Source organism: Myotis daubentonii, chromosome 8 (genome assembly GCF_963259705.1).
Source record: "Myotis daubentonii chromosome 8, mMyoDau2.1, whole genome shotgun sequence".
NCBI classification, from domain to species: Eukaryota; Metazoa; Chordata; class Mammalia; order Chiroptera; family Vespertilionidae; genus Myotis; species Myotis daubentonii.
Window position 1 is genome coordinate 88,864,546 of NC_081847.1, and position 27,478 is coordinate 88,892,023.

The following is a 27,478-nucleotide window of genomic DNA, read 5'->3' on the forward strand; positions in this document are numbered from 1 at the left end:
TTCCCCACAGTAAAACGGAGCAGCATCATTAAGCCCACACGCTCACGTCTTCCCTCTCTTTTCCAGTTGTGCACTTAAGAGAACTCCAGAATCTAAGAAAAAAGAAACTAGCAACCATTTTTAAGCAATTCCCACAAAACACAAAAACTGGCAAACCAAAACAAAGACCCATCAAAGGTTGAAAAGAACCTTAATTTACTGTGAAATGATTATGTTCCAGAAGGCGCTGGCTGTTTGGTTGTTAGCTAAATCAGTACCGAGTGATCTACATTTCAAGAAGTAACGTAATTTGAGTCTTCCTATAGTTTAAGTCACAGGAAGCTACGCTGGGCTCAGATACACTATGAAAGAGATCCCAGTAAGATGTGGTGGGTTCGGAGGGAAGGGGAAGAAGGAATGTCGACTACAGGGTAAGTGTACCCCTGAATTCTGTCACCCTCTTTGACATTCCCTAGCATTCTGGGTCGCACGCACACATCCGACTTTAAGCACTGCCTGGCCCTTGCCTTACCCATGACGTGTACTCTTTCATTTGGTGCTGGTTGCTATGGGAACCCCCAGCATGGCCCCTCCAGAAGCAGTCCTGGCAGAGCTGGTAATTGTGACACTGTTGGCATCGGTAGCGGAATCCCATCATGCTCTCGCTGTGGCAGAAGGAACACTCCACCGGGTGGAAGACTGAGGAGGCAGCAAATGAAGAAAAAATAAGAAAACCAAAGTGCGAGCCAGGATAAGGACAAACACAGCCTGACGGGGCTGGCGTTTCTCTGCCGTGTGCCCTGATGCCAGATGACAGTTGGTCTGGGCTGAGAGAAGCATTGTTTATTCCAGGCATCTCACTGCCCTTTTCAGGCGTGTGTGTGGAGGTGGAAGAAATGAAATGAGGTGGAGGATAGGTGTTCTTTTAACAACAAGTTTCTGTAATGCCACTTGCTCTTTCTACTCCCATCTCTTACACTACAAGAATATAAATTACCCAAAATGGCCTGTTTCCCCCCCCAAACTGCTCTCTGTCTCCAGGAGGCCAGCACAGTCACTGGGAGACTCAGCACCATGGATGAACACGGCTGACCATCCAGTGGGGAGAGAGCAAAAAGGGAGACATGAGAAAGGAGAGGGAGGAAAAAGAAAGAAAAATGGAGGGAGAGCAGGAAAACTGGATGAGAGAATTGAGTTATTTTTTAAAAATGAAGCAGCTAATGGGCTTATTTAATGAGTGACATTGCCTCCATCTAACAAACAGATTTGTTTTCTTTCCTAAGAGGCAGATGGGCAGGGCCCAAAGAGACAAGTAAATGATCTAAATACAGTTCTAATCAGACAGCTCAGGAGATACAACTGTCTTTGCCAGGAAATTGGAATCATAAAGCAGGTAAGGTAAAACAGTTGACATTGGAAGCAAACAAATGGTCAAATCCAAGTAAACGTCTCTACGCTATGAGCTAAAGATTGAAAACAACGGCAATTCTTGCCTTTGGTCACATTATTCCAGGGAAAAGAATGTACGTGAAAATAAACGAAGGTAAAAAGCCAACTGTGACCACAAAGGCATAACCAGCTCTGGAGGTACTGCCTTCGGACTAAGCATCGGTCCTCCCCTTTCTGGCTCCTGGGAAAGGCAGGGTGAGCCCTGGATTTAGAGACAACTGCTCGGGGACAGGCCTGCGAAACCCATTTCCTGCAACAGGAAGTACTGAGCTAGAGGGTGAAATTACAGCCTCGTGACGGAAGGTGACTAGCCCTGAACTGTGACCAGTAACATGATCTCAGGTTGCATGATCCGACCTTGATTGCTCTTTGCTTCTGCGGATGAGTAAGAAACATACAAAAATAAATCTATGCTTGGCAGTGATTACAGGGCACTGACTTAATTCATTTTAAAAATCTTCTCCGTGAGCAAAACAGGATACATTTATTACTTTTAACTGAGAGAGATAATAAGGGCAGATGCTAGATGTTTTGAATGGGAACATAAACTTAAGCTAACTTTACCTCCAATGTATATTAAAGAACTGTGTAGGAGTTAAGATTCTAGTAAGAGATATGGGATAAATGATTTTCTATTTAAGTCTGGAGAAATCTCAGACTTAAATTGAATAATAAATAAGAACATCTAAAGATTAGAGAAGGAGGCACTGAATTGCTCCACGTTTAAATTTCTTTAAATCTCGTTCTGAACTGTGGTTTCCATTTAAGCTTGGGGGTATCAATATTTACTCCTTTTACCCTAGACATACTTGCCCTTGTAAAAAAGCACATTTCAAAAGTTTGCATGGCTTTTGTCTTTTACATAACTACAACCACCAAAAGCTTACAATTTGGAGCACATGACAAAAGATGAGTAAGTTTCTCTCATGCATTTTTTCCCTTCCTCTTCCACCTGTTCCTGGCCCAGTGCCTAGGAAGAAATCGTCAATGCCAAGATAAACCAATATTGGGGATCCAGACCTAAAACAAATACTAGAAAAGATCACATTCCTTATTGAGGTTCCTCTAATGTATCAAGTCTTTAAGCCACATCTGACCTGTAACTGAGGGGTACACAGTGACATGGAATAAGCTTTTAGCATTGACTGTCTTAGCTTGACCGTGCACCCATAGGCCTTGTTAAAGATCAGGGAGACTGGTTAGTTGCATCCTAAACAAAGCTCGGAACAACAAAATCGATCTCCCTAAAACAATGACCTTGGCTTAATAAGCATAGAGTTGACCAGCTAATTTCAATGATTAAAAAGCCCGCCTGCGCTCAGCAGTGACTACTCACCATTCTCTACATTCGCCAGTCGATGCAGAAGGGGCAGCCAGACCAGGCACTGCGGGGGAGGATCTGACATGAGCGTGTCCAAGAAACCATTTAACGTGACCTTTTTCTGCATAAAAAACAAAACATAATAAAAAAACAACTCACCAATCCATGGTCGTTTAGAACAGAGAATACGCTTAATTTAGCTGCTCTGCGGCTATCATTTGAGATGGAACAGGACGTTCAATGTGCCTCTAATGTATGAAGAAACAGAATTTGAAACTAAGTTCGGCAGAATTTAAAACACTGAGTGTGTTTTACACTTATACACACAACTGAATTATCTCCACTGAGGCCGAGTCAAGGTGATCACATAGAGAAAATTCTGGAAGTGTCACTTGCCCATGGGAGGGACAGTATGAAAATGACGCAGAGAGATGGACTGACATTTCCATGAAGTGTTACCCCGCTGTGGGTCATGGCACCTGCCACAGTTCCCACATCAGTCTCCTGCATTTGTAGAATAACTTCTCTTGTAGCAACTTCAGGTGAAACCTCACTCAGAGCCCTAAATGTCCCATGTCCTGGAAGATTTAGGGAGCCGCGTCTCTCATATTTTGGGACTCCCACAGTGCGATGCGGCATGGGCCATACTTTTTCGTCTTCTTTGACAAACATTGGTGAAACTTGGTGGTGCGTCAGACTTGTGTTTCATGTGAGGCTGAGGGACATTTCAGCCCTTTTGATAGGGCAGGGAGAATGACCCAGATGTTGTAGGATTAAATTCGACAATGCGAGTAAACAGCTCAGCCTGGCGCCTGGCTCGGGGTCAGTAGACATCGCCTATTATTATTATCGAGGTGTGTGAAGTTTAGTGACTGATTCACAGGACATTTGTCAGAGGCTGGAAGATATGCTACGGGTTATCGCTTATCTGAGAACTGCCTGGAGTGACACACAGGAGGAGAGCAGCTGCTGTTCAGAAGCTGCTTCCTTACACACGCTCTTTCCTACCTGCTGAGAGAAGCAGGACCTGGCTGACTGTTCCGTGTAACCGAATGAGGGCCCTTCAAACACGGCTGTGGGCAGCTTGAGGACTTCCCGCAGGAACTGGTCATAGCGTCCATAAACCATCACCCCACTGGAGTCAGAAATCATTGAGAAAATATCTGATGGGAGAAAAAGGGAAGATATTTATAATTCACGTAAACATTCCCCACTGTTTCAGTTCAATGTATCTGTTTCAAACAACACAAATGTGGCAGAATAAATCATGTCTATGAAAGAATAATGGAAAAGCTATTTTTTATGCTGAAATATTTCTGGCACGGTGTTTTCTTTGGTGTCTCTTTGTAGATGATTCTGGCACATAGCCTTAACTGGTAATTGGGATAAGATTAGCATATTTTGATAAGACAGAGCATATAACATTGTTATTTTGAGGTCAATTATGAACTCATATATAACCCAAGGCAGCAAATTTTGTATATGTGAGAAATATGCTGATCTTGTTTTTTTTCAACGTAACTTTATTTTAACTTCTTTTTGTTAATCCTCACTTGAGGATTTTTTCCCATTTATTTTTAGAGAGAGTGGAAGGGGGGGAAAGAGAGAGAGAGAGAGAGAGGGAGAGAGAGACAGAGAGAGAGAGAGAAACATCGAAGTGAGAGAGACACATTGATTGGTTGCCTCCCAACACACGCCCCAACCAGGGCCAGGTACTTGCCCTTGACCAGAATCGAACCTGGGACCCTTCAGTCATTGGATCAATGCTCTATCCACTGAGCCAAACCAGCCAGGGCTATGCTAACCTTGTTTTAAACACACAATGAAAATTGCGTTATAGCACTGGTGTGTGTGTGTGTGTGTGTGTGTGTGTGTCTAGCTAGAAAGCTATACATATCCATATTATCACTAAAAAGTTTGGGTTTTGGTTTAAGATATTGAAAAGTGAAGGACACAAGGGGGATAAGGAAGTAACGAAAACACTTAACTCTCCACAGGAGCAGAAAACTTCCTATAAATCATATGTTCTGGGTGGAAGGCGTTTGATTCACAGGGAAGGGTCTTTGAACTCACGCAGTCAAGAGGCAGCCTGGCCTTGTGGTGATCAGTGAGGTGGAGCCAGGTTCTGAGATGACTCTCAGCAGAGCCTATGGCTTCCCTGAACCTCTGTTCTTCAGCACCTGCCACTGTGCGCACTTAATGCATATTAACGGCATAACTTCCCAAGGAGCTTTATAATTCCTCTGTGGGAATGTCACCACTGGAACGAAAGGGTGTCCTATCACAGAGTTTGCCACCGTGCTGGAGTGTAATGAGGCCAGCCCAGCTGCTGGGGTAAACTACTGGCAATGCAGTGTGCTACCTCTCTTCATTTTGGGCTTCATTTTTCAAGGTCGAAATGTAATCTGGAGACATTCCCTCATACCGCAGTCAGATTACAGACTAACCACATTACAGACTTTTATTGAATTATGTGCTAAGGATGTGAATTGGCTCTCATTTTCTTTAAATACTCCAGTTTTAAAGGATCTCTACTGTGTTTCAAATAGTTTATCAACCATGAGGCTATAGAAATTCTACTTGAGCAACAAAATTAATGTTCTCATCCACCTTCACAATGTTGTTTACCTAATGAATTATATCTCTTGTGTTTCATTATAATTAGTCAAAAATAAAAAGGTTGCCAAAGGCAGAACTACAACTCTTTATGTAATTCCAAATATAGAAACTCGAGAATTCCAATGAAAGGGTGGTGGGGGGGAGGAGGTAGAAGAAACCTAGGAAAACCAATGGACTTGTGTATTAGAGCTGCCATTTTGTTCGTTTTTAGGCAGGTTGGATTGCGCATCATTGGGCCATCCTGACGGTCTCCAAGGCTTGTCTCGTCTGGGCCAGAGCACATTTTGAGAAGTAGACGAGGCCTTCCAAATCTTCCAGGAAAGGACTGAGACAACATCTCTAACTAGAGAGAAAGCAGGAGGAGTAGCAACAGTGAACTTTCACTGACTTGAAGCTAATATGAGCCTCGTTTATGTTGATGAAGTTTGTGAAGCAACAGCCAAACTAGGGCTCGGTCACTGGGATGAAAGGGAAGTGACTGTTAATGCCACTCAGCTTTTTAAAAATAAATGAGGGGACTCTGAATAAGCTATCAAAGTAAGTATTTGTACCTTAGTTCTAGGCTCTCTGTCTTACATATATACATATACATATGTAATATGCTTATAGTATGTAATACATATGTATGTATACCAAATGGAGGGCCATTTCAAAGATTAAATTAGGTAACAGGTGAACAGCACAGAGATGTAAAGCACTCAAATAGTGCGTGGCACCGAGCACACAGGAAATGGTAGCTATTTTAATTATTAAATTTGAATCACATTTTTTCTGTCTTTACTTCATATAGTTCCCTCCCTATTGGAATTGTTCTGCAAGGCCCCAAATGATACTCTAACCACCTTTGTTTTTCCTATAGCGCCATACAATGATAGATGCTGTAGAAGAATTTATATTTGTTGATTTACTCAACTAAAATTAACTTAGCTCGTACTAAATGTATGTAATTGTGCCCAGGAGTGAATATACAGAAAAATAAGCAGGTCCTAGTCTTGCCCTCTGGGAGGTCCAAGTCTGTTGAGGATGACAGCAACATGTGTACATCATGCATCACATGGCAGCATACATTATAGCATGGTGGTGTGAAGGTGGGAATAGCAGGGTGTACAGGAGCTCAGAGGGGGGCTCCCAGAGGCAGCAGTGGGTCAGGGAGGGTTTCCTCACAGAGGTGAGTGCTGGGCTGGTGTCAAGGACAATCAGGGTTAGCCAGGCTTAGAAGCTGGGTCAGGACGTGCGGAGAAATGCGCTCAAGCACAACGCGCGCGCCCATCTGCAGGTAGCTCACTGTGTCCGGAGCCACACGGTGCATGGTAGGAGGGGCGGTGGGTAGGGAGAGCTTCCAAAGCTCCACAAAGGAGTGTAGGTTGTGTCCAGAAGGTGCTGGGGAGGCAATGAAGACTTTAAGGCAGGCCAGTGAGTTAGAAACACTACCTTGGGGACAGGCGTGGGGGCAGAACAGCCAGTTGAGTAATAGAAGCTCAACAAGCACACAGTGCTTGGTGCTTGACGTAATACTGGTTTTTTAAAGAAAACAAAACAAGCCTCCCAGAAGCTCTAGGAGAGCACTTGGCATCCCAGGCCCACAGCATTGAGTTCAGAATTCCTTAAGGCCCTCAGGACGACCCAGGAGCCCCGAGCAGAAATATAAACAAGCGCTCCATCTCAATAAAACAGCAGGCCACAGAAACAAGCAACGAAACAACAGCTATAATCACAGCAAGGACAATTTGACAGGAGGACTGTATTAGGTCAGTTTGTTTAGGGTGCTGAGCCTGACGACTGCAGGGGATGCGCACGCACTCTCGGCTGCCTGCAGGTGCACAGGGAACACCCCGCCTGTTGACTGGCTCCTGGTGGCCCTGAGCATTGGAAATTGTGCTGCAACCTGGGTTTGTTGTCCCGTCTGATGCATTTAAAAGCAGTTTTCAAAACTCAGCTTTACATTGTCTGTGGTTTTTCTACTTGTTTTGCTTTTGACAATTTCTCATTGATTTGTGGCCAATTACTCCTGCCACACCCACTTGTCCCCGAGGAGAGCTGAGGGGAAACACGGGAACCATCAGGGTCCTTAATGGCACAGGGTCAACCTGGTTGATGAAAGGCTGTGAGTTCCAAACTGCGGAAAACGATTCTCTCCAGTTTTCCTCAAACTTATTTTAACGTGGGACCCTTTCATCCAGGGGCCTGTTGGCATGACACTGAATAAGTATTTGGAAATGTTTCTTTAGTCTGAAAAACACGCCCATTTGTCTAATGTCCACAGAGTAACTCAATAAGCAGTCACACAGGTGGGCTTACAACCTGGGCCTCCTCATTCCCATCACAGCGTTCTCTTACTCAACATGGCGACGTAAACTCATGATATTTAGGCTAAGAGAGAGGGTTAAATGAAAATTTTTCTTTTAAATGGCAGCATGTCCATCATTTGAAACGGGCTATATATGAAAATTCTTGCCCCCACACCTCCATCCTAGGGCCACTGAATCAGAAATTCTGGGAGTGGGATCCGAAATCCATGTTTTAAAAAGCATTCCAGGTGATTCTATACATAACACGGGTACAGGGAAAATAGCCAGGCTTCACATCTGGTGCCATTTTACTTTTAAAGTATGCAATTTACTTTAACTCTCTGAGTCTCAGCTTCTTTACCTACAGCAAATCAACCAACCAAAACACTCCCATTGTTCTATCCATTTAAAACTCTACATATCAGTGACAAAGGCACATAAAAGCCCCATAATCACTCACTGTACTGTGGCTATCATGCTTTGATTGGCGTCCAGTTAATTCTCAGTCTACAGTGTCTCTACGCAATTACCATGCCCCCTACCCTGGGCATGTTTACTCCGGCACGGTTGGAGTTTCTAGCGATTTGAACAGCACTGCCTGAGAATGAAGAAACACACTGGGAGCTCTGGCTTTGGATTACCTAAAAAAGGAAGGCGGTCCTTCAAGTCCTTATAATGATGGACTTGTCTGTAGAACAGTACAGTACAATGAACTTGAAAGAAAATATATCTTACTATAATATCACAAAGTCTAGTTGGTAACACTCAACAAGTTATCAATAATAATAATCTGTAAGTAGAAGGAAAACATTCCTTTCATTAACACTTATCTAATATGAAAATATTTCTATGACAAAATCCAACCATCAATGAAGATCAATAAAGATCATATTTCAGCCTGGCCAGTGTGGCTCAGTGGTTGAGCATCGACCTATGAACCAGGAGGTCACTGTTCGATTCCATGGTCAGGGCACATGTCCGGATTGCAGGTTCAATCCCCAGGGTGGGACTGAACCCTGGGGATGCAGGAGGCAGCTGATCAATGATTCTCTCTCATCACTGATGTTTCTATCTCTCCCTCTTCCTTCCTCTCTTAAAACAATAAAAATATAATTGAAAAAAGATCATATTTCAAACAACTGTCATAGCATGAGGAAAGTCACAGGTGAGCAGGGGGACATGGCAGGACTGAGGAAGAGGGAAATGTGGTATGGAGGTGAGATAAGCGAAGAGAAACACGAAGAACAACTTACATCTTAATTTGTCCATGATCTTCCCTCCACACAATGTGGCCAAAGCCATTTTGACAGCAAATACTGAAATTTTGCCATGGCCTTCCCTGTTTCATGATAATAGAAAAGAAAAAAAAAGATGTCATTTGGAGAACTTCCAGTAACAAGGTTTGACATTTTCTGTTCTGTAGAACTCACAGGACAGCTGATGCATTATGTGAACAATCCATTTAGCAAAGGTTGTGAATACAAGTCAACACGCATTTCCAAACAACTGTCCGATCAGTTTCCTTCTTTCAAGAGCCAGCAGACTCTTCAAGTTATTCTTTGTAGATGGCAACTTGCTCAGTGCATGGACTGGCAGCCAGAGGGATATGTATCATTTAAATACGGGTTAAAGTCACAGAACATGGGTTTCATAAAATAGTTTTATTAATGACAATTCCACCATTTCTACAATTTATTTAAACACTGCTTCCGATTTTTTTGGTCAGTGAATTCCTGACTTTTGTTAGAGTAACTATGAGGACTTTTTAATCACACATTTTTTCCCCCAATGATCATTTCTTTCCCACAAGCCAACTGTACTTAGGTTGATCCACCTACTTTTCAAAGGGAGCTGGTATTTTAAAGGGACAAAAGTAAAAGCTCTTTTTGACTGGCTCTCCTTCTACCTAAATGACACCAGAGCTGCCAAATCTTCACTGATTTATGAAGCATAACTAACTTGCCCTTCACAAAGTGTGATACAAAGGGCATACTGTAAGAAGTGTAATATTCCAGGTAATGACTCTCTAGCTGGAATAAACTCTTTAGTCTTACGTCCTTAGAATCAGAAAGTGTATCATACAGAATTAGTAATTCACTGCTTTGATAGTTGTTACTCTTAAGAATGACCAAGAGTTATTTAAAATAATAATGTGGCTAAAAGGTAAGTCAAGTCTGTATTGACAAGGGAATAGTATATAGGATGAATCATTTATATGAATAAGATTCCTATAGCTGACATATTAGGAAAATAAGATGTAATAAACAGTTGTGTCTTTGTTCCTTACTAGACTTCAGAGTGAGATCATTTGTTGTTCATCGTTGTTGTTGTCAGTCTTAGCAGAGTGCCTGAAAAACATCTAGCTAGAATGCAAAACCGAATGAACCCTCTGCTGTGACACCCCCATTTATATTTCTAAGCCTGGACACAAGACTATGTGTTTACTCATTGGAAATCTTCACTTGGATATTCCATGTCAAACCAAGTGTGTTCAAAATAGAACTCATCACCTTTACAGAGCTTCCCCATAATAGTGAGCCAATCCTATTACTAACCTGCTCTTCCTCCTCCAGTCCTTCTGATTGTTAGAATCGCTGTGTACCTAGTTACCCAGTGAATCCTGGGATGGGGATCAGCCTTGACTTCTTGCTCTTCCTAAACTCCCTAACACCTGAACACATGTTGAAGGCATTCAAATATCCCTCTTCACTGTACATTGAACTCATTCTTTTCTTCCCATTCCCACTGCCATTTCTTCCAGCAGCTTTTGCTTTAACACTGTAATAGCCTCTTAAATATCCTGTTTGAATGCTCATATCACAAATTCAGCCATGTTATTTCATTATTTGCTCTGTTTGCCTAAGGATTTGGTTTTAGCCTTTTCAGTCTTCTTCAGTCTTATTGGCTCCATTTCTGTTGCACTGCATACCACAGTCCCCCTGTTTAAGGCCTCCGCCTTTCCCAGGACTCTCCCACCCATTCATTAAGACCCAGCTCAACAGCTTCATTCACTCTGCTCTGAAAATAGTTTTATTGCTCACCTCCCGGATGTGGAGGCAATGGCTATCCCCTGCACTTTTGCCTGTTATGTGGGACCTACACCGTGTGACCTTGACTTGTTCATTTGCATGTATGCATGTGACTCAACTCCACACTGAGAGACCTCGGGGGCAGGACTGCCCTCTGAGTTAGGTGAATTTCAGTGCTTTGCACTTTGTCTCACACAGAGTCACTGAACAATACGTTTCTTATATTAATTAATGACTATTAATCATTATAATTGGTGTTGGCAGAATTTTGAATGGCCACTCATTATGTTGTTTACTACTTTTAGAGCAGGCATCTATAATAAAAATGCAATCATTTTGTAAAAAAATCACCCCATTAAAAGTTATTCCATGTCCCCTGCATTCCCAATTGCATGGATAACTAGAAATATCAAAAATTTTATTTTATGAAAGAATTAGTTTCTTTTCCTAAACTGAAACATGGCTCAGATAAGAACAGGAAAGTCTACACAGTGTGGAGGGACAGGAGTAATACAGAGATAAAGTAGTCTTCAAAATGCAAAGAAATTGAACAGCATTATGTGTGAGACTTTAAGAGCAATATGAGTTTCTTTCAGTGATTCGGAGCGAACAATTTAACTCAAGAAAGGGAACAGACCACAGATGATGTTGGAACAGAGCGATCTCCAAAGGATGAAATGATGAGAGCTCACGGGTGAATGCTTAAACCTCAGCTTTTAATGAAGAAGATCATAGGGAGATTGCCAGTCCTGCATTGTTCCTGGAAATGCAAGATTAATGCTATGAAACCCAACAGTGGTTGTATCGGAGCTATTCTGCCAAATTGATACAATAAATCTCGGTAAATCACCAAGTGGAGGGCAGCTCAATGAGAGCTCTGCAGGAACTCAAGGGTGAAATTAGCCCACTGGAATGTATTGTTATGCAGGCTACGGTGCCAGATGGCAAATGTGACCCCTGTCGGGAAGAAGGAGTCAGAGGTGGCTGCGTTCAGACCACTGACAAACCTTTAAGGAGTTGGAGGTGTGAGTGGAGATGACTGACTCCACAATGGAGACTTAAATCCTTCCTTTCCTTTCCTTTTCTTTTTGAACATTTTCAGTAGATACAACAGGGTGAAGAAAAGGGTGGGGGGAGGGGAGAGAAAGATTTTCTAAAGGCCTTTGACAAGATTCCATAACAAAGGCTACTCTTTACTGTCATCTTGGGATCAGGGTCCCTACTTTTGTGTGAAGAAAGAATTGGCATTAAATAAAGAAGCGAGCAGCAGAGAGAAGCTGGCTCCATCCCCAGTGAAGAAATGTAGGAACTACTCTCCTTAGAAATGGTCCTTCATCGGGGCGTTTGACTCGGGAACAGTCAGTGAGACCCGTCCATGGCCAGGAAGTGGAAAGTCAAGCTCAGGAGGATGGATAACAGGCAGCTTTCCGGAGTTGTGTGCAAACGGGCAGGAAAGCAGCCTATTGTTCCAAAGAGTCAGCACGTGCCAAGCCTCTGGGAGTGAAGCAGTAAAGCCCAACATATGGGGTGTTGGCTATCGGCCACCACTTGGGAAGCAGCCCTGCCAGAGTGTACGGCGGAGGAAAACCATAGGTTGTCCCTAAGGCTGCGGGCCAGGCCGCCTCCGCATGGGCGAGCCCTGGAGAGCACCGGAGAATGTCTATCTCTTCTCTCGCTTTTATGAAACGCCATGGCAGCAGGCCTGCATTTCACGTGCAGTTCTATGGCCACCCCGAGAAACACGTCACAGAGCCGATGTGCCTGAGGTTCTGTGTGTCATTGGGAATCAGTGATGGATGACAGGACCTCATAGCTTTTCTTTGTAAAGTCAAGCTTTAGTGCAGCTGACGTTGTAATAGCATAAAAGATACAGTGGAAGTTTAAAACAGATATTTACTATTAGCCTGTCATTTTTTATTAAGAAAATAAGTTTATTTTCAATGTAAAAATTTTATTTATTTTAATATTTTCTTTTTCAATGTAGAGTGAGAACACAATGGATAAAACATACTTTACTCTCTCCACCCTCCACCCTCCTCCACTATTTGTCTTTTTGGCATAATGGAATATATCCCACTTATAAGCCAATTACACTGACGGTTTTGCTGATGCAAACTTTACTTTCCTGTTCTAGCTTGATGTCAAAAAACACCCAATTACATGGTTATATTGGTATTTAAGTAATAACTAAAAGGGTATTTAAAAGAACTAGCAAATTATTAAAGGTACAAACTAGAATTGCTTCATAAATCAATGTTTCCTTTTTTTTTTAAAAAAAAAAAAATTCCCTTTATGATTTGTTTTCTTACTTTGCATTTTTTCAAAATTTTCCGTGGGGCAACTGATTGACGATGGAAACAAAAAAAGCACGCCCCCTTGGGTTACTATATGGAGATTTGCAGCGTGTCTGTCTGTCTGAAAAACATTCGACTCATCCTAATAAAAAGTGAGTCATTATGCTCAGATTCCACGAGTTTACAGAGAAAAGCCGATTTCTTTGAACTAAGAACATATTACCTTCAGGGGAAAGTTGTCTGGGCGGGAAAATCTGCTTCGACAAGAAGGAAAAACAACCAATAGATAAGGATAGGTCTGGGATGCTGGGCCGGATTCAAAACAGAATGTACATTTTCTCCAAATGGCTGAGAGGTTCTCCAAGCAGAAGTGAAAGAATCCCATGACAAATTTCACGTCCCTGAGAGTGGGATCTGGAATCGGACTGAGTCTTTTTTGAACAGGCTGGAGGAATTCTTTCTCTATCTAGGAGTACTACAATCAGAAGCTTGTCTTCTGCCAATCTGTTTTACAAAAACATTTGGTAAGCATTTTTGATACACAAAGGCACAACACTCAACCTGCGCCATCACTTCCGCCTCCGGCTTCTTTCCTGGGATGATTGGTTGATAAGCATCACTCACTTAGTGACTCAAGAGATATGTAGTGACAATGCTTAAGAGGCTGGGGATTTTACTCACAGCCTATTGGAGAGGAAGGTGAAAACCAGTTAGTTTTCAGACTACACATTTTCACAAAGTGCAGGGAGCGCATCCTATTCATCTCTAATCCCCAGTAATATCCTAGTACCTGGCACATAGCAAGCTCTTTATATGCATACATGCTTTCTGACTTACCGCTTAAGTTCTATATTGAGAAATTCTAAGTGTTTGAGTAAAATTGCAAACATTGACTTTAATGGCCCTTAATATTAGATTGTACAGTCATGTGATCCCTTGAATTTAGAAGTGATCACATACATAATTTGGGCTAGATCACATATGTAACTCTTGTTTTGGGGGTAGTGAAGCTAACATGTGGACAGATAGAAACTCCTCATTTGACTCTGGCATCCCAGAGGTTAGTAAACTGTCTGGGAAGAGAAGCTCTCATAGCACTGGGCCAGGTGAGTTTGCCAGAAGTTTCTCCAGAATGGAAGGGGCCAATACTGTCGACATTGTCTCCCTTACCCCCATGAAATCCCATCTGCTACTCATCCAGAGTATAAGTCAGAAAGAGGAGTGGCATTGAGATGTTCAATTTATCTACAGCTGTGAAAACTCTTCAGAAAGTGATTCCATTTTTAGCAACATAAGTATTTTCTTCCAGAACAAAATTTTAGTGACTAGATGAGAAAATTCTATGGATATCTCGAATTTAAGATGTGCATAGAAAAGCCAAGTAAGCAAAATTTTAAATATTTAGTTCTAGCCATATGGGTAATGAAGAAAAAAAAGAAAAACATTTGGTTTCATATGACTCTTCTCTTTTTCCTTTGCCTCAAAAGTGAACAACATGTTTTGTTTTTGCACAGAGAAATGGCCATGCTCTTTGTAGCACGTCTTGCATTAAACATCAGAATAATTTTTAAAACTCAAAAGGCAGAAGGATTTTGGCAGAATTCCAGGATTATTTCACATCCATCCATCTTAATAGTGTTGTGGTTCTTTTCATCGTGCTGAGGGCTGGGGGGGCGGGGGGGGGGGCGGGGCACGGTCAGCAGTGGGAATGGATGTTCAAATGGCTCAGCAAGGTGCCATATGTCAAACAGACAGGAAAAGACCAGGATTTTGTATTCTGTATTCTCTATGAGAGACTATTGTACAATGGATCTGAGTTCTGGATGGCAGTCATAAAAATGGCTCTAAATCTACAATGTGTAACTTGTTAAGTCCAAATATATCTTTCACACACACTCTGTCAAATATGTCTAAATACCACACACTGAAAAGGCTAGAAATGTGAGGGTAATAATAATATCCTATAATAAGCAGGGAAAGCCTGGGGGAAAGTCCATTAATTCTCATTTAAAAAATGAAACAGAAAGCATGAATAGAAATGAACTTAAACTGCTTCCTGAAACAAAATGATTTTGACTTTTCTCTCCACTCACCTCATCTAGTATGCAGCTGTATGACCTGTAAATTATTTAACCTCTTGTCTCAGCTGCATCACTTACTCACCCTGGAGAATTATGATAATATAGTGCCAGATCTGTAAGATTGTTGGGACACAGTAAATGAGGAGGGCATCTTAGCTATTATTACAATGATTATATTATCATCATTAGAGAATTGGCCTGAAAAATGGAGCTGGACCCCTGAAAATAGGAAAGTCACCCCTCCTTTTAATATTTACCACTGTTGTACTATGAGTTTTGAGTGGCTGAATATATGTGAAAATAACGTTTGCCAAAAACAAGGCCATTGTCCCATAATCTACTTTATGAGGAACTAGCCTAACAAGGAAGATTCTCCTGAGTTGAAATGAGATTAAGTTAAGCCAGGCAGATGAACAGTAAGACATGCGCTAGAAGAGAACAGCAGAACCAAGTATAAGGAGCTGGGAGCTGGGAAAGGATGAGCAAGTCAGCCACGAGAGGTGAATTGCTCCACCGTGTATCCGATTCGAGACCTTACCTTGACAAGGCCACACTTTTAAGAATTATGTTCAAGGTACCCATTATACCTCAATAAAGCTGTTTAAATAATAACAGCGCGTCTGAAACTTAAAATAACTTTCTGCCATGTTATTTTTCTTTTGTACTTTCAATTTTCTAAAAAAGAATAACAATAAAAGTCCTTAGAATATTCCAAAGAGATCTGTCCTCATTTCAGATCATTTTCTTGGCAGAGTCCAACTGGGTAGGCCTGGTGAATTTTAAGGCACCATGAAAATAATGACCACTTTTCTTTGAATCCAAGTTCTTATTTTTCATGAATTTACATTGGTATAATCTCTTTCTAATCCATTATCTCTTTTGAGACCAGGTTCTTAAGGTATCTCTAACTTCTACTTTGGATTTTATGTTTTTTTCTCTTCTTAATCTGTTCATTTAAATACAACAAATAAAAGAAAATCTCTTAAATGCGTGATTCTATAATAGCAACAGCACATCCTTGATCTTCTAGTATCAGGCTCATTCATGTCGACCACAATACAGGGCTCCTTTATAAACACTTGGGTGGGTCACGGGATAGGTGGTAGGAGGTGACATCAGATTTCCATACCGGATCTCATTTGGATAAATAGGAGTTTATAACGATAAGAAAGAGATCAACATTCATTTTATTCTTGTTTCTCTTCTTATATTCCCTTCTAAGTTGAGTTTTCAGATATCAGTACTTCCTGGTAGCTTATATCTCACATTGTCTAAAATGTGAAAAGCCACAAGAGGGGAAATTTGATTATCAGTAGAATGGCATATACTCATCTGCTCTGTCAAAAAACCGAAGGCAGAAGTACCTTCAGGCTGGGGCCCCGTGAGAATGTGTCTCTGCCATGAGATCTCTCTATGTAGATGTGTCTATCCATCTCCTACAATGAGATCAAGGGCCTTCGTATCTGTGCGAAGAGTAGGAACCAAGCAAAGGTTTCTTCTGAACATTTGTGTGACCTGCGCCTGACCTTGGTATAGTCCTTAAGCTTAGCGCTCATCATTCTTGAAATAATTCAGCATATTTTCATAGTTATTTAAAAAACAGTTACAGCTCTATTTTTTGAAATGATCTCCCCAATATGTCTAAACAATAGTGAAAAATATAACCCTATTAGTTTCAGTCCCATATATTTTACTAAATCCCCCTTCCTTATTATTAATCTGCCCTGTTTCCATATTTATAGAATGGGCCCAAATTATCTTTTAGCTTTGATTCTTTATGAGTCACCCAGTAGTACTCTAAGAGTGAGCAGGAAATTATATAACTCTCTTTATATTTTCCATTTTGACGCTTATAACAAGTAAGTCCCTTAAAGACTCGACGGGTGAGTCTGAAAGCTGCCCTGCTCTTGCTAAGGGGACAGGATGGGAACGCTCCTTCTAGGACTGCCATGGCCTGGCTCCTTCCTGCCGCCTGTCCTGTGGAACCACAGCCTCTCTACCTGCCCTGCTCGGTTATCATAGCGATTAGCCCAAAGCAGTACATCAGTTCTGAGGTCGGTACAGACTAAGCATAGAATTGTTTACTGCATCTTAAGAATTTCTCAGAACATAAGAATCTCAGAAGCAACAATGCATACTGGTCAGGCTGAGCACAAACACTTCTGTTAGCGCCCGGGCTTCAAAGGCACAGAGGGTGACTTTTGTAAGTCAGGGGCAGAAAAACGTTAGCCTGGCTGGACCATCCCCTGTGCCCGCCTTACATATTCCCGACCACTGGCCAGACCATGAGACTGAGGCTGGAATGCTTCTGAGAGTCTTAAAGTGAGACTGCCGAAAGGTCAAGTTAGTAATTTCCCTTTTTCATATTCAAAGCCAGTCGCGAAAGTGGAGGCGTTGATACCATCTCTAGGCCAGAGGCTTTCACAAGAACCCCTTTGAAATTACAGGCTGATCATGTAATTCAGGGGCGTTTTTCTATCTCACGAGGCTGCGCGATGCCGTGGAGAAGGCACCTTGGCTGAATACCTAAGCGCCCCCCCCGCCCCTGCACGCTGAGGCCCCGGACAATGACAGTCCCTTTGTGCTTCAGCTCCTTTACCCGTGAAAAAGGAGATTTGGAAGCGCAGTCTTTAAGATCTCAGGCAGCTCTGAAATGCTCTGATTCCGTGAGGGGAAATGCTAAGATAATGAGGCTGGGTTTCAATCGTGGTGCGTGGATAGCTTCACTCTGCGTTACGCGGCACGTCCTCGGCCAGGCCATGCCAGGCAGGTCATAGCTACTCTCACCGGGCTGGCCCCGACACCCCTTCCCACCTCTCACTGCTCGCTCCAGGGTCTTGTCGCTTCCCCTCAGAAACACTGTCTTGGGCAATTTGCAAAGAAGAGAGTGAAAAACATCCCCCCTCTGCATGCTTCATTAAATCACTTCCCTGGCACGCCATCGCACACTTTCAAGCGTCCACAGCTTCTAGAAAGCATGGGCTGAGTTAAATACAGGTCAGGACGTAAAATACAATTGTACTCAATTTCCTATTTTACTCTCTAGCCTTTTCCACAGCAGTTAAAATTGATGTCAAACACAGAGACACTTTATTGAAATAAGTATCTGATCAAGACGAAAGAGGCAGCAGGTTGCCCGGGAAAATTCTCTGCAACAAAGACCAAGAAGGTACACGAGGAACATGTAGAATGTCACCGCCATTCGGAAGGCACTCACGGGTCAAAGGCCGCCAGCAGGAAGTTGAGCAGGAGGCCGATGGACTGCTCCACGTGGATCTGGTGCGTGGTGGGCATCCGCTTGTTGAGCTGGTAAAAAATGGTGGAGAGCACAGCCTCCAGGCGAGCCACGTTGAGTTCCGTGTTCGGGTCCAGGTTGTTCAGCGCATTTTCCCGCAGAGCTTCTATGACGTTCCAAATGTCCACCAGGTGCACTGTGCACAGGGAAAGGAGAGTGAACGCATCAGGCCACGGTGCAAAGAAAGGCAAGCTCACTATTTCACACGTCCCCCCTGTCAAGGCGCTCGCCGGCTGTGTGTTTGACGACTGTAGGGTTGCCATAAGCACAGTACACAGTGCATCATGCCAAAGACTGGATGTGCAGTGTGTAATAGCATGCCAATGCTTCACTGAATACCACAGTAGATAGTTACTTCTAGTCTGCATAACAACCCTGAAAATATAGCTGTTTCCCCCACATTACAGGCGAGGAAACAGGATCAGGGAAGTTAACTGACAAAACACAAGTCCAAGTCCAGTCAATGGCAAAACTGGCCTTCAAATCCAAGTCAGTCTGGCTTCTTTAAAAAACCGACATAAAGTTGGCATTTAACATCGTAGACCTAGAAGGTATAGACTATGTGGATTAGATAAATTTATACATCGCAATCCCATTACCATAGTGTTAGCTAACCTCTCCATCATGTTCTATCATTTCCTTTTTACAGTGAGAACATTTAAGATCTAGTTTCTCAGCAACTTAGAAGTAGATACTATTTGTGATTATAGTTATCAAATCTATTGGCTTAAAAGCATTTTCCCGCTGTACATGCTAACCCCTAAAAAAAAAAAAGAGAGAGAGAGAGAAAACTCCACAACACTTAAATTGTATTATTTGGAAGGATGTCATAACTGCATTTGAGAATTTAAAATATTTTCATTTACATATTCTTAGTAGTGTAAGATTTGAAATAAGAAGAAAGTGGACAGGAAGACGGGGTGGGGGGTGTATGAGGTATCACTACAATGCAACAGCGGAACTAAGTCACAGATAACTTCGCTGGTGAGAACAAACAGCCAATTAACTTAAGTCATGGTTGCTTTCACTAGGGTGGTCAAGAAATCCATTTCTATTTCTGTTCGCCCTGAGGTCTTGTTATGATGTCCCAGAAACCATCGCCACAATCAAGATAATACATCCACCATCCCCAAATATCTCTGTGTGCTCCTTTGAAATCTGTCCCAAACCACAGATCTGCTTTCTGTCATGATTTTCTAGAATCCTATATAGCTGAAATCATCCAGTATGTACTCTTGTTTGTTTTTTTTTTGTTTGTTTTTTTGGGGCGGGGAATCTGGATACTTTTACTAGTATAACCATTTTGAGAGTCATCCATGTTGTTGGATGTATCAGTAGTTTGTTCCTTTTTGTTGCTGAATAGTATTCTATTAGATGCATATATCACAATTTGGTTGTCAACTCAGCTGCTGATGGACATTTGGTTGTTCTGGTTTCTGATGATAAAGAATAAGTTGCTATGCACAATCATGTACAAATCTTGGTACAGACATAAGCTTCCAGTTCTCTTGCTAAGTACTTAGAAAGGAAGTGGCTATGTTGTATGGTAGGTGTATGTTTAATTTTTGAAAATCTCCCCAAGTGCTTTTCAAAGTAGTTGCACTATCTTACATTCCCATTAAGAGTGTATGAGAGTTCCAGTTTCACCACAATTCCACCAAGTTCTGGGTTCACTTTTCATTACACTTTTGCATTTGAAAATAAATGTTGTCTTTCTCAACGAAGTACAGTTCCAGTTCCTGAGAAATGTGCATTCCCAAGTTCTAGTCTCCTACAGCTTTGCTAATTTCTGACACTGTGTTGAAAGACACAAAACTGACACCTACTGAGCTCCTAGACTTGGAGTCCAGAGCAGTGGACTTGGAGTCTGAAGACCTAGGTGCAAATCTGGCTCTTCTACAAGAGTTTACCCTCTTAGCTTCGAAGACTTACAGCCTCACTTCCTAAGTTATGAAGTGGGTATTGTGTTCCTTAAATGGGAAATGCATAAAGTCAAAAGCAGTAGTGCCTGGTATACAGACACAATACGTTATACCTGAACAAATGAATAAAGTAAGTTCATATAAATTTTTCTTTTTGCATATCTCTGGGTTCTGACACAGGAACACAAATCACTTTTCAAATGAATTACTTTAATGTTAAATTTGGATAAATTCAGATTTATGGGTTTTTGAATTTACAAAATTCTCTGTATATCACAAGGAAATTATTTGTATTTTTTGATATTATTTGTCAAATTTTCCACTTTAACAAGCAAGGCGCTCAAAAAAAATAGCATCTATAAGTTGAATTTATTTATTTTTTGAGGAAAAAAGCTGGGATTTTTACCACTATTCCCTACATATTTGATCTCTAGAGCCTCTGGGTCCAGTTTTGGGGAGATGTGTGGTGCAGGACACAAAAAGAGCAGTGATGAGGGGACCCGGCCTGTTGTCCTGATTGGTATCTGTGCTCAGGCCACCAAGGGAAGTAGGTTACTATCTGCTTCCTGACTCTGGGTCATGTGAAACAGGCACTGGAGAAGACGCACATGAACGGTGAACTTGAGCATAGGAGGGAGATGGCTACAACCAAGAAGGAGAAATGGCTGCTGGGAGAGGGGGGGCATGTGGATGCTTAGGTTTCTCCTAGAGTCTCTGTAGGGCACAGAGAGGCTCCCAGGATTCCCAGGGGTGGAATCATACAAGTCCATGGAAGCAGCCAGCATGTCCATAGATGGTGGGAGGGTCCCTCAGGAACTCCAGCCTCTGTGTGCCCAGCCTACACCAATCTCTTCTCTGTCAAACCCACTTTCTCTGGGATTCTCTCCCTTAATGAGTGGCCTCAGCCCCTGCATTCTTCCCCCACCCCAGCTAGAATCTGGATTTCATCCCTGGCTCCTCATATCTCATAAACAATCAATGACCGAGTCCTACTGGACTCTATATCCAAAGTATCACTTTAATTCCTCCATTTCCATGGACTCTTATTCCCATCACCCAATTTCACCACCCAATGTTATCACCATTATCTCATTGACTAGGTCCATTCTTTCATCTTCATTCTTTCTCCACACCAATTCATTCTAAACACTGTAGCCAGGTAGTATTTCTGAACTGCATATCTGACTTGTCACTCATACGCTGTGTAAACTCCTTGAATAACTTCCCATTAAGTTGAAACTCTTCAACATGGATGGTGAAGTTCTTTCAGACCTGGCCCCACTTCCTTCTCTTCTATGTCTCATCTATGCCTTAGTGTCAACACCACTTCTTCAAGGATGCTTGTCTGGATTTCTCATCTCTAGGTTTTGTACCCTCCTACTTGCCACCTTGGGGCCCTGCTCTCCCCATTATTCAGTGGACTCTGTGCAGGCCGGCTGGTTGTCTGTTTGTCCTCTGCATTGTATGTTGCACAGGAAGAGACTCCGTCTGCCATGATACTGTTTACACCCCCAGCCTCACACACCGCAGGAGCTTAATACATATCTGTTGGCTCAGTAAACACATGACAAGACGACGACTCAACAGTGAATGTGCATGTGACTACTAAAGAGGCAATATGGTATAGTCACGCAGAATCACAAAAGCCTTGGTTTGCATCCCAGGTACATCATCTGTCATGTTACTTGGCTTCTCTGAGTTTTCATCTTAGCAAAGTGGGGCTGGCAAGAGCATCTACCCTCAGATAATTACTATACAGAATTGTAAAAAAAGAATAAATGGGGTGATGCTTATGAATTGCTTGGATAGGGCATGTAACTTGGGAAATAATAATATGGACACATAAAGTATCTAGAAATCATATGAAAGCTACTAAAAATAAGTATGTTCTATATTTGGGCTTTCACATTTAAAGTCTCCATATAAGGAAAAAGGAAGTACTAATTACGGCTGTGAGACTAGATAATTACACATGAAAGTACAATGAGGCTTCATAGTTATGTGCAAGGCCCTGGGGTAGGGCCTGGGGACTCAATGGCAAACAATGCAGACGTGGCTCCTGCCTCGGGGAACCGAGTCTGAAGGGGACACAGAGACGAGTCACAGTCACACAAACAGATAAGCAGAAATTCTGTGACTTGCTGGGTTACGTTATGGCTGTGAAGGGGCCAGAAGTACAAGCAAAGCACTTCACACGGTATTTCGTGCACAATAAGCATAGTTCAATATCTACTAGTTATCATTGAGAAAGATGAGCATCACAATTCTTTCGCTGAGTTGAGGAGGAACACCACGAAATGTGCTAAGTCGAGAGTCATTAGGCAGTTATCCAGGGGTCTGGTTTAAGGTCTGACAGTTGTATAAATATGCTGCTTCCAGTTGAGCATTTTGGAAAATGAGGACATCTAGGTTTGCAGGAATGGTGATATACCACTAGATGGCACTGCACACATTTTACTAATAGCTCTCAAGCTGTAACTGTCCATCCTAAAGTACCTGCTGTTAGGTATAGGCGGCAGGAAGTGGGGTTTCCTCATCCATATGGCGGTACACGTTTTACACTAACAGGCTAGAAAAGGCAACAGTTTGCACAGTGACATTATTTTGTTAACATCAATCATATCAAGAATAAACAAAAGGTCTTCTTAAAAGTGGAATTTAGTTCTTCATAGAATCAAAAATACGGTTAGAGTTAACTGCAGATAATTAATCATGAATCCCTCACAGTAGCTTTGTCTTTATAAATAAATGGAAATAGACAAAACTTCAACAGTTTGTCTTAAATCCAAGAAATCCCAGGTGGAAAGAGAAAGGACAGGATGAGGATTGGGGGAGGAGGGTTTGGGGTTCGGGGCGGGGGGTGGTTTCCCCATGGGTAGAGAAGAATTTTCGAATCTCAAGTGATGTTGCTCATGTGCCCCACTATTTTTTTTTTATTGCTTAAAGTATTACAAAGGGTATTACATATGTATCCATTTTATCCCCCCGCCCTAGACAGTCCCCTAGCCTCCCCTATCCCCCAGTGTCTTATGTCCATTGGTTATGCTTATATGCATGCATACAAGTCCTTTAGTTGATCTCTTAGCCCCCTACCTCCTGCCCCCCAACCCTCCCCGGCCTTCCCGCTGCAGTTTGACAATCTGTTTGAGGCAGCTCTGCCTCTGTATCTATTATTGTTCAAAAGTTTATAATGGTCTCTATTGACCATGAATGAGTGAGATCATGTGGTATTTTTCCTTTATTGACTGGCTTATTTCACTTAGCATAATGCTCTCCAGTTCCATCCATGCCGTTGCAAATGGTAAGAGTTCCTTCCTTTTTATAGCAGCATAGTATTCCATCGTGTAGATGTACCACAGTTTTCTAATCCATTCATCTACTGATGGGCACTTAGGCTATTTCCAGATCTTAGCTATGGTGAATTGTGCTGCTATGAACATAGGGATGCATATATCCTTTCTGATTGGTGTTTCTGGTTTCTTGGGATATATTCCTAGAAGTGGGATCACAGGGTCAAATGGGAGTTCCATTTTCAGTTTTTTAAGGAAACTCCATACTGTCTTCCATAGTGGCTGCACCAGTCTGCATTCCCACCAGCAGTATGTGCCCCACTATTTGAATAGGAGATGGGCTCTTAGTTCATAGTTAGAGATGACTTAAATCCAGGCGTCCCTGGGGAATGTACAGAAATGCCAAACTCATTGATAGCCAATAGAAATAAATGATGGATGACATAAGCGTTATTGGAAGTAGTAGAACTGTGTGAATAGGGTAAAATACAGAAGAGAGGGTACAGAAAGTACAGGAATATCAAAAGACAGCTTCAAGATTTAGTCTATCTCTGAGTTTGTCCAGAACCAGCCTTCCCGGGACCCCCTCAAAGAGACCGGGTGCAGGCCAGTGGCTCTAAGCACAATGCCCTTTTTCCTCAAGCACTTGGAGATCTCTTCAAAATTCCCAAGCCCAGACTCGACCACTCACTGACTAGAATTGAGGAGGGTGGGCAAGGGTTTTGACAAAGCTCTGCAGGTGATTCTTCCAACCACTCATTTAGAAGCCTTGGGACGGCTCTCAGAGGGCCTTCAGCTAGGGAGGGCCAGTAAACAACCATCTTGCAGAGCTTTCACTTCCATCACTTCGGAGGAGTGTCTCTCACTGGAGTCACCTACGAGGTTGGAATCGGCTCCCTCGTGATGCCGCTGTGGCTGGTCTGGGCCATACTTGGGATTACAAGGTACGAGGTCTGCTAGGAATGCAGACTCTCAGCACCCTCCCCCCTTAGGCCTAGAGAATCAGAATCTGCCTTTTAACAACATCCCCCGTGTACATTCACATCAAAGTACAAGAAGAAGTGCCCGAAATCGGTAGTTTTCACTCCTCTCGCATCAAGATGGCCTGTGATGTCCTATTAGGTTGTGAGGTGAGCAGCAAGAAGCTGGTAGTTACCCATTAATTTTTGCAGTTTAAGGGTGATTTCTGTGATTATGTACATACACACTGTTTTAGAGGGGTTCGATGGACGTCTATAAGAAGGCCACTCACTGCATCATGATCTGCTTTCATATCATATGTGAAAGGAAATGGCAGTTGGGCTGAGAATGGAAGATGATTTGTTGATATGCCACAGGGACTACATATGCCATGGGGATATATATATATATCCTCTACTGTGTACACTGTGTGTGTGCACCCATGTTCACGCCCTCTCAACCCACAGCCACCCTGGCTATTCATGTTTCCAGTGATGGTGACTGGTGTCTGAGTCTTTGCTATGACTTGTTTTCCTATTTTTTAAAAATAGATTTTTATTAATAGAGAGGATAAAAGAGGGTGAGAGAGATAGAAACATCAATGATGAGAATCATTGACCAGCTGCCTCCTGCAGGCCCCACACTGGGGATCGAGCCTGCAACCCGGGCATGTGCCCTGACCGGGAACCGAACTGTGACCTCCTGGTTCATAGGTTGACGCTCAACCCCTGAGCCATGCTGGCAGGCTCCTTTTCCCATTTCTGAGACACACAGGTAAATGCAGAGTTGCCTTGCTCGTCAGACCCCAGGGTAAGGAGATAGGTCATTTCTCCTGAAAATTCATCCAGTTCTCTCCTCCCTGGACATAGGTCTCCTGACCTTCAGTGCACGATTTCTGGGTGAAAGTTCCACTGTAGTCACACTCTTCAGAGTCTGAGAACCAAGTTCAGGTGGTGTTTCTGATTAGTTTACACTGCGGGTTTGAAGTGCCAAATGGTGTGTGTTTCATAGCATATTCTTAAAATATGCTTGTTGGCTGGTAGGGAAGTTAATCATGGTGATTCATTCCTTTAGTTACCCGATAAAGTTCTGGTGTCCTTGCAACTGAAAGATGCACACACGTATAAGCTTTGTCTTTTTCCTGTGGCAGCTCTCAAAGGGAAATCTCTTTCACCGTTCTAAATGCCACGTAGACTTTCAGTAAAAATGCTTTTAGGGAGCTTTGCACATGGGCCGGCAGCCACAGGGGTGGGGTGTGAGGAGGTGGTAGAGGAACCTACTCCCTGGTGAGTGTCAGAATGACTCCAGGTCTCTCCTCACACTCATTACCCTAAGCTGCTATAACTAGCTTTCCTTCTCAGCCTTCCACTCCAGAGACTACAAACTTCGTTCACAGAACAAACATTTCTTTAGCCCTTACTATGTGGCAGCGCTGTCCTGGGTTCTAGAATTAGCACAGGCAAGACCGGCATCTCTGACCACACGGGACTTAAAGGTGATGGGGAACCGAGATGTTTAGCAAACAAGCACATTGAGTGTGCTACAATGATAATCTATTTTCTTTTACAGAGAAAAAAATTGGCTTAGTGATAACAGACTTAAATCCAAGTGTTTCTTCATTTGTATAATGGGAATAATAATATTCACCATGTTTACCTTATAGGTGTTCTGAGGAACAATAAATATTTATATGGAAAACATTAAACTGTAAAGCACGCTATGTATTTTAGGTATTTTTATTTTTTGAGAGAAAACGGAACTTAAAATTTGCTGTCACATTCAGAAAAAATTATAAAGCTTCCTCCCCTCAAAGTCTTTCAGTTCTTTACTTTGCTCTGTAAGTTATATAAGATACAATATTTCTTCAATATCCATGAGAGATTATATCACAGTGATGCCTATTTTAGTTCACTTTCAGATCAAATACTTATCTCGAAATTCAGAGAGCCTCAGCCCATGAGAAAAAAGGATATGCCCAAAGCATCACTACTCACTACACATCTATTGCACATAGACGCATTCACATATGGAGAAAGACAGCCATATGCTTCCACATACAGAGCTGGGAAAGGAAGCAAGAAATGAGATTCCAAAACCTTTTCAAAAGGAATTAAATCCCAACCAGTAACTTTAAAGGTTCTATAATACATTATTCTTCAGGTTACAGGTAATTTAACAAACTCTGAGAGTCTGGCCATAAAAGAGGTTGTAATTCTCATGGGGAGAGACACTCAGCTAGCCTAACTGAAGACCAAGATAAGACACGACATTATAAAAAGCCCACATTCACAGTGTAGGTTTAAATAAAGAAGCTACTGGTACTCAAAATACAGGGATGATATGTAGGCTGGAAACACTGGAAAGATTTAGAGGAGAAAAAGGAGGAGGAGGAGGAGGAGGGGGAGGAGGAGGAGGAGGAGGAGGAGGAGGAGGAGGAGGAGAAGAAGAAGGAAGGCGGGCTCAAGTTGGCTCCTGAATCAAAGCAGGATATGAATACATGTTGAGGAGGAGGGAGAATACTCCAAGAAGAAGAAAACCAGGTGGCCAGTGGCACAGAGCAATGAATGAAGGCAGTGCAATCCGGTCCTGGATTGATGGATTGAGACTAGAGGAGTTTGTGTGGGGCTTATGGGAAAGCAAAGTCTATAGCTAAGGAAACTTTTCTTTGTGCATTATTTCTCACTTCTCTCATTTTTTGAAAGCAAACAGAAAGATTGAGAATTTGCTACCTGTAAAATTCAATGCTGAGTTTCATTTTTCAAATCACCATGTCAGCTAATTCCAACCCCCGTTTACAGCCAACCAGTCCAGCGGTGAAACCCAGAGGTGATCTTTAGAGCAGCGAGTGGGTCTGATTCCAGCGAGTGGGGTGTGGAGGGCATCCACAGATGAAGCACCTCCCTAGGTGACTTTGAAAGACAATGAGCGTTGAGAACCACTGCTAGGGAGTA

General features: G+C 42.4%; 1 protein-coding gene across 21 annotated transcripts in view; it reads right to left on the bottom strand.

Annotated features, from left to right (window-relative positions):
• Nucleotides 1-27,478, bottom strand: part of DTNA (dystrobrevin alpha) — a 308,637-nt gene that overhangs the window by 64,760 nt on the left and 216,399 nt on the right. For all 21 annotated transcript variants that reach the window (XM_059707355.1, XM_059707354.1, XM_059707356.1 and 18 more), the window contains exons 5-9: nucleotides 18,278-18,491; nucleotides 8,910-8,995; nucleotides 3,758-3,912; nucleotides 2,765-2,870; nucleotides 512-678 (exon numbers count right to left, since the gene is read on the bottom strand). In XM_059707355.1, the coding sequence (XP_059563338.1) occupies nucleotides 512-678; nucleotides 2,765-2,870; nucleotides 3,758-3,912; nucleotides 8,910-8,995; nucleotides 18,278-18,491 (728 nt within the window). The remainder of the gene's footprint in view (nucleotides 1-511; nucleotides 679-2,764; nucleotides 2,871-3,757; nucleotides 3,913-8,909; nucleotides 8,996-18,277; nucleotides 18,492-27,478) is intronic.